This window comes from Gracilinanus agilis, chromosome 1, assembly GCF_016433145.1.
Source record: "Gracilinanus agilis isolate LMUSP501 chromosome 1, AgileGrace, whole genome shotgun sequence".
Taxonomy (NCBI): Eukaryota; Metazoa; Chordata; class Mammalia; order Didelphimorphia; family Didelphidae; genus Gracilinanus; species Gracilinanus agilis.
Window position 1 is genome coordinate 710,287,732 of NC_058130.1, and position 11,626 is coordinate 710,299,357.

Genomic DNA, 11,626 nt, shown 5'->3' on the forward strand with positions numbered 1-11,626 from the left:
GGCACTCAGCCACCCTCCTTCCCCTGTCCACCCCCATCCCCCCAATGTTATTACTACTAGAAAGGCAGAAAGACGGGCTGAGCTGCTTCTCTCCCCCTCTTCATTGTGCCTGAGGACATTTTTTTCACATCCCTCGCCTCTCTGCCCAGCAGACCAATGAGAGAGCACAGCAGGTAAGGTGGGCAGCTCACAAGTGGCAGAGATTGAGAGGAGTGGAGCCAAACAATTTTGTTTTATTCTTGAAAACTCTTACCTTCTGTCTTAGAATTGATATCCGTTAGGGGCAAATGAACTGTAAAGGGCTAAGCAATCGGAGTTAAATGACTTGCCCAGGGTCACACAGCTAGGAAGTGTCCAAGGTTAGACTTGCCAGGACTCAGCTCTCTCTCCCCTCCTAGCCACCTTGGGTATCCCAAAGCAAACACTTTTGAAGGATTTAAGAACCCTGGGCAAGACAATGAGTCACCTGACTCATGAGGGGCGGGGTCACGCGCATGCTCCAATCCTGATTGGATCCGCGCGGCCCGCAGCCACAAGTCGAGATGTTTTCTTTCGCTGAGCTCCACTTCAACGCAGACAACGGCTACTTGGAGGGGCTGGTCCGGGGCTTAAAGACGGGCTTGCTAACCCACTTCGATTACACAAACCTGGTGCAGTGCGAGTCGCTGGAGGATCTGAAACTCCACCTCCAGACTACAGCCTACGGGAACTTCCTGGCGAATGAGGTCTCCCCACTCTCTGTGTCCATCATTGACGACAGAATGAGGGAGAAGATGGTGTCAGAGTTCTTCTACCTGAGGAACCAGGCGTATGAACCGCTGAGCAAGTTCCTGGACTTCATCACCTACAGCTACATGATCGACAACGTCATCCTGCTGTTAACGGGCACCCTCCACGAGCGCTCCATCTCCGAGCTCATGCCCAAGTGCCACCCTCTGGGCCACTTTGATCAGATAGAGGCCGTGAACATCGCTCAGACACAAGAAGAACTGTACAACGCTATCTTGGTGGACTCTCCGCTCGCTATCTTCTTCCAGACCCACTTTTCCAAGGAGGAGCTCCAGCAGCTGAACATCGAAATCCTCCGCAACACGATGTACAAATCCTACCTGGAGTCTTTCTATCAGTTCTGCACCCTGCTGGGGGGCACCACAGCAGAGGTCATGAATCCCATCTTGGAATTTGAGGCCGACCGCAGGGTCTTCATCATCACCATCAACTCGTTTGGCACCGAACTCTCCAAGCAGGCCCGGGCCAAACTCTTTCCGAATTGTGGGCTGCTCTACCCGCATGGTCAGGCCCTGCTGGCACAGGCGACTGAGTTCAAGGAGGTCAAAGCTGTGGCCGACTTCTACCCACAATATAAAGAGCTTTTTGAAGCGGTTGGCTCCAATGCTGGAGGTAAGACCTTGGAGGACCGATTCTTTGAGCACGAGGTGAACCTGAACAAGCTGGCCTTTCTCAGACAGTTCCACTTTGGCATCTTCTACGCTTTCGTGAAGCTTAAGGAGCAGGAGTGCCGGAATGTTGTGTGGATTGCTGAGTGCATCGCCCAGAACCACCGCAACAAGATCAGAAATTACATTGACATCTTCTAGCCTCCTCTTCCGATTCCTGGATTCCATGGGGCTCTGTGGGTATGGGTCCTCACATGTCCATGGTACTGGGCATGCATTCTACTGTTCTGGCCTATTCCATATATACCTAATGTTGAAGTAGAGTTCCCTCTTCCTTCCCCCAAATGGACTTGGTCCTCTGTAGCTATCTAGAGTGGTGGGGGACTAAAATCCTAGCATCAGCGCTGAACCCCTACCCCCACCAATAGCCTCTGTAACATCTGTGTTGTTAAAACTCTTGCTCTAGGAGATAAATACAGGGGTCCCCCTGTCTCAACATTTACAGCTGTTTAAGGCATCTTGGTCACACTTTGATACTCCTTTAGGGAAAGCCAGTTTGATTGCCCCATATGTTACCTGGCTCTTCTTGCCAGTCTCCTCCTCCTAGCTGCTGCCCCAACACTCTATCCCCAGTGGAAGAAGGATATCTATGTTTTAGGGGCAGGAGAGTAACCCAGATAATCATCCCTCTTCCTGACATATACACATACACATATATAAGTACACACGTACACAACAGACTGCACTGCTTCTCCCCAAACCAGCACAAGCCAGGACTCTGGCTCTGGCAACTAAGGAGCTTTGCCTCTCCCTACCATCCTCAGGCAGGAGATTTTGGGATAGAAGTCAGGGGACTGTGCAGATTCTCCTCCAAATCCTGAGATATCTTTCTTCTTTCAAACACTTTGAGTTTTTTTGTTTCTCTTAACAATAAAGTTGCCTATTCTGTGAATAAATAAATAAATAAATGGCATAGTTTTTAAAAAAAGGACTTGAGAACTGATCAATATAATGACCAACCATGATTCCAGAAGACTCGTGATGAAACATGCTCCCCACCTCCTGATAAGAGAAGTGAAACAATGTGGATTGACATATTTTTCTCTACAGGACCAATGTAGGTTTTTGTTTGTTTGACTATCCATGTTTGGAACAGAGATTTTGTTCTTTCTTTTTCACTTGGAAGGAGGGAGGAAGTAAGAGAGAAGACAGATTTTTGTTGATTGAAAAAAAATTTATTTTTAAAATGTAAAAAGAGGATATGTTTGTTAATTAGACAAAATGGATGGCTGAAAGGAGAGAGACTGCCCTGCTCCTACATACCTGTGACAAAACCTTGAAATTTGCACCAGATGAGTAAGGATCAAGAAACCTAATGAGAAACTCCAGAGATTTTTTCTCAGAGTTGTAGAAGAGGTCAGTTAGAAACCCAAGAGAGAAAGAGGGCTACCAGTAAAGCCAGTGCAAGTGTTCAGTAGCTTCCTAGTGTGACCAGAAGCAGGCCAGAGAAATGTTTAGTTTGCAGGGTTCTGGGTCTGCAGGCAGCAGGAGCAGAAGGATTCCTCAAGAAAGCTCATGGGAGTCAGAAGGCCCCTAAGTAGGAACCTTGGAAGCCCTAGAGAGAAAGGCAGCAAGAAACATGGGGCTGCAGTACTCAGATAGGGACATCCCAGGGCCTCTGAGGTGTCTTAATGTTCTGGCCTGAGATGCCACAGAGGATCCTAAAAATCCATCACTCTGAACTTCAGAGATTCAGGAGAGCCTAATCCTGGGAGGTAGAGTGAAGGCAGGAACCCAGAGGAACCAGACTGAAATCAAACATGGCTTACCTCATCATCAAGAAGCACAGAAGAATGGGAGTCATGTCTTGCCTCAATGCCCCATTTCAAGAGTTAAAGCTGAGAAAACAAAACACAGGCCAGTAAAACAATAACAAAATCATAGCTCTAGAGATATCCCAAAAGACTCCTGTAAAGGAGATGCTCAAATGGAGAAAAAAATTTCCATACAAATTCCACAAATAAGGCACAACACTGTAGTACTTCCCTATGTGACCCTGGGCAAGTCAACCTCAATTGCCTAGTCCTTGCTGATCTTTTGTCTTAGAATTGATTCAAAGAAGGTAAACATTTAAAAAAAGAATTCCATGAATGAATAGAAGAAATGAAGTAAACTCTGGAGGGAAAGAAATGGAAGGATAAAGTTTTGAAGAGAAAATGTTAAATCTTAAGTAACGGATTCTAAAAACTTGCTCTTGCTGTCGTTCAGTTATGTCTGACTCTTCAGTGACCCTGTTTGGGCTTTTTTGGGCAAATATACTGAACAGATTTGCCAAGTCCTTCTCTAGCTCATTTTACAGATGAGGAAACTAAGGCAAACAGAGTTAAGTGACTTCCTCGTGGTCACACAGCTAGTAAGTGCCTGGGACTGGATTTGAACTCAGGAAGATGAGTCTTCCTGGTTTCAGGCCCAGGACTGGATCCACTGTGCCGCCTTATTAAAATTAGAATATTAGAATTTGAGAGAGCAAGAAATATTGAAAAAAATATCTGTCCTGGGAATTAGGACAAAGAGAAACAATTTAAGAATCATTGTATCTCCTGAAAAATATGGTCCCCAAAACATTATAGACACTGTATTTTAATAAACCATAAGTAAAAACATAGATCTATTAGAATAAGAAGACAAAATGAATGGAATCTATCCAACACCTCCTGAAAAGACCCCCCCCAAAAAAAGTCCCAGGAAAGTCATAGCCAAGATCCAGAGCTCCCACATTAAAAAAATACTGTAAACCTTCAGAAAGAAACAGTTTAGGTATCAAGTAACTGCAAAAAACTTCTACTCTAAACAAGGGGGGATATTAGAATACCATATTCTAAAAGGCAATAGATATAGGCTTACAACTGAGAGTGATTTACTACGCAAAGCTAAGTATAATCCTGCAAAGGGGGGAAAAATCACCTTTTGAAGACTTCCAAGAATTTATGATGAAAAGACCAAAACTGTGTTGTAATTTTGAATTGCAACCATAAGAATCAAGAGGAACATAGAAAGGTAAAATTGATTTGAGCAGTTGGAGGGAACTCTGAGATGATGTATAGTTAACATTTTTAAAAAATGTTAATATTCTAATGAAGAAGAAACCTAGAAGCATAATAACTTTGAAGAATATTGAGTGAATTCAATAAGAAAGAGAACCTGGTGGTGGATTGGTTCAGTTCTGATAATTTTAAAAGGAGAAAGAGTCAAAGGAATATACTAATATAGAAAGGAAGAAGAGGGTGGAACTTGCTATTTCTCCTTCTTAGGGGTGTGTGAAAAGAAGAGTATACAACCATAGAAGAAGGGGTATAGGCAGATGAATCTCACTCTTATCTGAAATGAGAGTTAAACACATACGGTTTCATAGAAATCCATTAAATTCAACAGGGAAACAAGTGTAGGGATGGGAAGTTTGTGGCATGATGAATAAGGACAATAATGAGGAGGGAATTTGTTGCAAACAAAATAAGATTCCTGATTCTGAGGGGAGGAAATTAAAAAGGAGAAAGTAAAAGTAAAACAACAACCTAGAGGCCTAGGGGTGTGGGCACCTTGACTCTTAAACAATCCAGAATGATTGAACAAATTGTTCAGTTATGTGAATTATGAATATAATTGATTATTATTGTATTTTAAGGAATGGCAAAGGATGATTTATGAAAGCCCTGGGTGACACAAATTAATGAAGCATGAAATGAGAAGTGTCAGAAGAAAAATTTATACAAAGATAGTAACATTGTAAAGAAAAACCACTTTTTAAGACTTTAGAACTCTGATCAATGTAATGACCAAATATGCCTCTAGAGGACCAGCAATGAAGCTAGTTATCTATTTTCAGATAGAAAGATGATGGGTAATAAGATATAGAGGTATACATTTTTAAATATTAACTTTGGGTGGATTTCCTTTTTTTCCTATGCTTGTCACCAGGACTTTTTTCTTTCTTTGTCTTTAATTTGAATGGAGGGTAGAAGGAGTTAGCAATAATGATGACAAAAAAAGAGAGTTGGCATATTTTTAAATGCACAGAAGAGAACAAGAAAGTGGAAAGAAGCATAATGGCAGTTTTGAGAATAGCAAGTAGAATTTATTATATACTTAAAAAAAGAGAAAACATGGCATGCATTCTCCAACATATAATGGTCAAAGAATATGAAGTTTTCAGAAGAAATCAAAGCTATCAGTCTCAAAAAATGCCAAAAATCACTATTGATTAGAGAAAAGCAAAAACAACTCTAAAACATCACATCACATCTATCAAATTAGCTAACATGATAGAAAAGGCAAGTGACAAGTTGGAGGAGGTATGGAAAAATAGGGACACTAAGGTATTATTGGTAGAGTTGTGAACTGGCCCAACCGTTACAGGGAACAATTTGGAACTATGCCCAAAGGGCTACAAAACTATCCATACACTTTGACCTCACAATACCACTACTAGGTCTGTATCCCAAAGAGATCAAAGAAAAGGGGAAAGGCTTTATATGTACAAAAAATATATATAGCAGCTATTCTTTGTGATATAAAAGAATTGGAAATTAAGGAGATGTCCATCAATTAGGGAATATCTGAACAACTGTGGTATAAAATTGTAATGGAATTCTTTTATGCTGTAAGAAATAATGAGCAAGATGCTTTCAGAAATACCCGGAAAGGCTTACGTGAACTAATGCAAAATGAAATTAACAGAGCCAGGAGGATATTGTACCCAGCAACAGCAATACTGCATGATGATCAACTGTGAGTGACATAGCTATTCTCAGCAATACAGTGATTGATGGCAATTCCAAAAGTCTTATGATAGAAAATATTATCCACTCCCAGGGAAAGAACTAATGAAGTCTGAATGCAGATTAAAACATACTTTAAAAAAAACACCTTTCTGCATGGGTTGGGGTGGGCATGATTGGGGATGTGGACTCAAAACTACCACACCAATCCAACTATCAACAATTTGGAAATAGGTCTTGATTGATGACACATGTTACAACCAGTGGAAATGCGCATCGGCCATGGGTGGGGGGAGAGTGGGGGTGAAGGGGAAAGTAGGGGCATAAAGCATATAAACATGTTAAAAATGAATATTAAAAAATGTTTAAAAAAACACCTTTCTTTTTCTTGTTGGGTTTTTTTTTGGTCTGTGATAACATGATAAATATGGAAATGTATTGCATGACTGCACATATACAACATACCAAATTGTTGTTTTCTCAATGAGTGATGAGGGGAGTAAGAGAATTTCTAACTTGAAATTTTAAAAAATGAAAGTTATACATTGTTTTTAGATGTAATTGGAAAAAACTAAAATGTAATTGAGAAATATTTAATGAAGTAAAACATAAAAATAAAAAATACATATGTGGCATGAAATGGAGATTCAGTTTCCTATAGGATCCTATTTTATATTCTACTAAGTACTTGGATATATCTCCTTTTTCATATTTAAGTTTAGAATTTTATAATCTTAAATGAAAAAATAAAAAAGTATGTGATTCTTTAGGTAAACCTGAGACTGCTCAAAACTCTAGTTGTCTCTTCTGCTTTGCGTTTCCTTCCCTGAGCACAAATGACTAAACAGTGATCCTGAGATGACATGTCAAACTTTGGCATCTCTATAGGACCCTTAAGATGTCTAAAGTCATTGAGGTGAATGGCAGCAGGACATAATTTCTAATCTCCTTGAAGGATCAGATGACCACCTGGTCAGTCCTGATGAGCCTGCCCTGACACCAGAAGATAGGACCTTGAACGTGCTGTTTGGACAGTATAAAGTCTAGGGTAAAGCAGTCCAACAATGTTTTAAGCATCAACCTGCATGGAGCAGAAGAGTTATGAATTACTTAAGTATTCGTCAATACGTGCTTATAAGTCTTTTAGATTTTAAATACAGTGATCCCTCATCTATTGTGGAAGTTACATTCCCCTGTGATAGGTGAAAATTCGTGAAGTGGGGGCATTATATTTATTTTATTCTTTATATATATTTTAAGGCTTTATAAACCCTTCCCGTTCTCCTATAAACCTTTTCCACACTTATTTTCCACTGAGCCAATCAGCGCCCAGGATACAGAACACAGTGCTGTGGTTGGTCACTTTTCATTCCATCAGCCAATAGCATGCCGTGTACAATTTCATGTTGGCAAACTTGGTGCAAGTGGTAGTGGCCGACTGCATTTCCATTGTGTACAGTATGATTTTCATCCACAAAATCGTGATAAAGGGAAAACTCCATGATACAGAATTAGATATATATTTTTTAAAAACACGTGATACAGTGAAGCCACAATAAGTGAACCAAGATATAGTGAGGGACAACTGTATTTCTTTTGTAGTGGAGGAAGGATACTGTATTAAATGCCTTATTAGATGAGATACTGTCACTCTCTTTTGGGAAAACCCTAGACATGAGACAAACCTAAGATATGTTTTAAAAATTTCCCTAAAGTTCTATTCTGGGGTGGGAGTATAATAAATGAGAGACAATATAAAAAAAATCTGACCCTTCTTTTAGAAGCCAGACTACCCCAGGACTTGGTTCCAAATGGGGCCAGAACCAGGAACTATTAGTGTCAGAGAAAGACTGAAATCTTTGGATAATAGTGTGTGATCGAAGGTGAAGTGAGGGTTTAGGAAAGGAATGGTGTAGGGAATAATCTAAATCAAAACATGGAGGTGCTATGGCACCAATCAGGTCTTTAAAATTGTAGTCCAACTCCCACCTTTTACAAATTGGAAAACGGACCCAGAGAATGTAAGTGACTTTCCCAATGTCACATAGGTAACAATAACCAGAGTTTGGATTCTAACCTAGGTCCTCTGTCTCCAAATCAAGTATTTTCCCCAGTTTTAGCAGGGAGAAAGCCCACATTGAAAGATATATATATATATATGTATATATATATATCTAATATCTAATAATGTATAATCTAATATATCTAAAGGCTAATATATAAATCTGAAGACTGGGAAAGTGGAGGGGGAGGGAGTCCCAGGCCCCATTCCTATCCCCCAGGCTACAACTTGGGACTCCCCAGACTCTGGGAAGATTTCTAGACTATTATGTCTTCTAACCTTTCCCCCCTGCCCTCCCCCACCACACACACACACACACACACACACACACACACACACACACACACCTCACAAGAAGCAACTGAGTCTTGGGCTCTGTAGCTGTGCATTTTATTCAAGGAGTCACTGTTGTACCCTATTCCCCCGAGCTGATCAGGCCAGGATCTGAGGACAAAATCTGGGGGCACAGCATGGGGAAGCCAGTGGGAGGTAGCTGGAGTTGAGGGAAGGAAGGCTGCTGAGAGGTAGTTTCTCATTGACTCCACTGAGGTCCTGAATGTCAAGGTTCCCAGCTCTCATCTAAATCCTCCTTCCTTTCCAGCTCCCTGCACCTGAACAGGGTGCACCCTCTAGGGGCCGCTACCGCTACCGCTGCCCCCGCTGCCACTGCCAAACCCCACTGGAGGGAGGAGCAGTGAGCGGCGTCTGAGCCGGTTGTTCCGGGGCCCTCGAGGTCGGGGCAGTCGCCCGGCTGGGCAGGCGGTGCTGAATGGGGTCTCTGGGCCAGGTGGCTTCGAGTCAGAGATGGAGAGCTGAAGGCAGGGACAGGGAGCAGGTGCAGCAACCAGGTAGTCTCCCAGAGCAGAATTGCACAGGTCTCGGGCATCCAGGAAGGTCTGCAGGACCAGATCAGGATCAATAGCATTTGAGGGTCAGGGTTAGATCTCTATTTAGTTGGGGAAGGAGGTAAGAGGTGAGACTAAGGGTAGAGGAGAGGAGCTAAGCAATCAATGAAGTGGGGAACCAGGATAACAAGAGAATAGAGCCCTGCTCATAGGATGAGGGCCAGATATGAACCAGGTGGCAAGGGAGGCGGTGAGGTTCATGTTTAGTGTCTTTCTGAGAACCTGTAGGCTCAAGGAGAGAGGGGGAGGTCAGATAGGGGCTGGGCCAAGACCATGGGAAAGTAAAGTATAGAGGACCATGACCCTGTAGGACCTGGGGCCACTTGGACTTGGACTTTTGGTGGGTCCTCACCTGGTCAAAGGTGAGACAGCCACCCTCACAACTCCCTCCTTCTGGTTGGAAGAGCCAATTCCGGCCACAGGTCAGGTCATCTCTGCAGGCTGAAAACCTGAGCAGGGAGAGAGACAACTAGGGAATCAGGGTCTCAGAAATGGAAGTTTTGCTAGTGTAGTCCTACCCTTTCTTTCAACACTCCAGACTCAGGGGACAGGGGTCTGAACTGACAAAACTAACCAGCCATAATTGGAGCTCAGGTGTCCTGATCCCAATCCCAGACTCTTGTCCCTTCTCATGACTGGATTACTAAACAAATGACTTCTCAGAAACCAAGTTTCTGTCTTCAGTGGATGCTGCCTAAGCAGTTTTATTTGCTTTCCTAAAGTTAGGCTTTGGCCATATCCTTTCCCCACTTCAGTCGAAAATACTCTGTGGCCACAAACTCCAATCCAAATATTCAAAATCCTCTGACTTGTGGCCCATTCTCCAACCCTGTTTCTCACAGCCTCCCTATTCCAATCTCCCTAGGCTACCCATAGCCAGGCAAGTCTCTATACCACCTCCCCTCTCCTCACCTACCCCCTGTCCCACCCCCCACATGAAGGTGCCCCAGGTCTTCCTGCCTCTGGAACTTAATCACCATGGCCCCACCTGGAATGACCCACTGGGGTCTCAGCTTCTTCCACCTTCTACCACAGCTAGATTAATAGCATCATTTGGTCAAGGATGACCAGGACAGAACTCTACAGCAGGCTCCTTTGCACCTTAATTGAAATTTCTGCCTTCCTTGTGGACCCCCCCCCCCCCCAGTACTGTCTCATTCCTGCCTCCCTCCAGTCAGGTCCCTCCCCTCAAACTGCCTCAGACTCCTAACTATATTTCTACCCTAAGGCAAGCTCTCAGAAGGGCCCATTCATGCCCTTGAGTTTATCCACTCTTACCACTGGTCACAGAAAGCAGCACAAACTGGCAGGGCCTGGACACTTCCATGTTTCTCAGGATGGGCCCAGTTGCCTGCCAGTGATGAGCAGTAGAGGAAACGGGAGAGGCTTTGTAGAAAGGTTTCACACCTGGAGGAGCCCAGGAGAGATTACAGATTAGAGAATGCAGAGCCTCAGACAACTGACTCTGAAGACACATAACCAGCAGAGTAGCCTAGGGCAGCAGGGACTGTAGAGTGTTCGGAGGGGGAAGTAATTGAAGCCCAGATTTTTTTTCTAGGTTAGACTTAAAGTGATGTGGGGCATCACTATGGCTGTGTCCTTGAGTGTCTTCAAATACATGTAAAAAGCATGCAAATCCTCTAGTGCATCAATTATCCATCTATTCCAGGATGGTCCAGCAGTGGAAGGGATGGAAGGACTACACTCACCTGGGGCTCAGGCCCCCACAGCGGTCCCAAATGAGGCAGATGCCTGCCATTATGGGGGAGCCTGGGGTGGAAGAGAAAAGGTAAGTTTTGCTGGAAGAGGGACTGTCACATGGGATGGAGGACATCAGCTAGGACTGCCCTCCCCTGAAGTTCTTTGGTCCTGGAATGTGAGAGGGACTCTTGTTGCTCTTGGGGCCTCCATGGGAAGCAAGATTATGGTGACTTGAGTCAGCCTTAGGGTAACAAGTGTGTGTGTGTGTGTGTGTGTGTGTGTGTGTGGTTTTCCTAAATGAATTCAGAGAGGTGGGAAGTCCAGAGAGAAGGGGAACTATCTGTCTATCCTAGGAAGATCAGAAAGGGGAGGGATATCACTTACCAGTAGAACGGAGTCCACACCAACTTGGTGCCCCATCAAACTTGGGCTCCTTGTTGACTTGTTCAGTGCCTAGGCATTTGGAGCTAGCAGCACCACCATCATTTCCAGCCAGCCCTAAGGTCCCTGGGGTCCCCAGCAGACTCATAGCCCAGGCTAGACCTAGGACCCAAGTCACGCTGCCTCTCATGTCCACCTGAGGATCAAAAACTGAACTGAGTCACTGCACCAGAGTCTTCCTTCATAGTGCCTTTGGGGATAACAGGCTTATTGTCCTTTCTGGTCTGTCTTGGTCCTTCTCTACTACCCCTCCTCACAGCAATATATAGTCTGGGTGGGGGGTCCACCTGGAAGATAAGTTTTTTCAGGGCACCCAGCTTATCCTGCCTAGTGCTGCCTTATCAT

The 11,626-nt window shown here is 43.6% G+C and overlaps 2 protein-coding genes across 2 annotated transcripts; one reads left to right on the forward strand and one right to left on the reverse strand.

The window, feature by feature from the left end:
- Nucleotides 1–542: 542 nt before the first annotated feature.
- On the forward strand, nt 543–1,598 carry LOC123232085 (V-type proton ATPase subunit d 1-like). The gene has a single exon (XM_044658435.1). The coding sequence runs from the start codon at nt 543–545 to the stop codon at nt 1,596–1,598; it is 1,056 nt and encodes a 351-aa protein (XP_044514370.1).
- Nucleotides 1,599–8,863: 7,265 nt separating this feature from the next.
- RTBDN (retbindin) lies at nt 8,864–11,369 on the reverse strand. Its single transcript, XM_044685043.1, has 5 exons — nt 11,225–11,369; nt 10,849–10,909; nt 10,418–10,546; nt 9,492–9,588; nt 8,864–9,130 (listed from the first exon to the last, which is right to left on the reverse strand). The coding sequence occupies exons 1-5, from the start codon at nt 11,367–11,369 to the stop codon at nt 8,864–8,866; spliced, it is 699 nt and encodes a 232-aa protein (XP_044540978.1).
- Between the last annotated feature and the right edge of the window lie 257 nt (nt 11,370–11,626).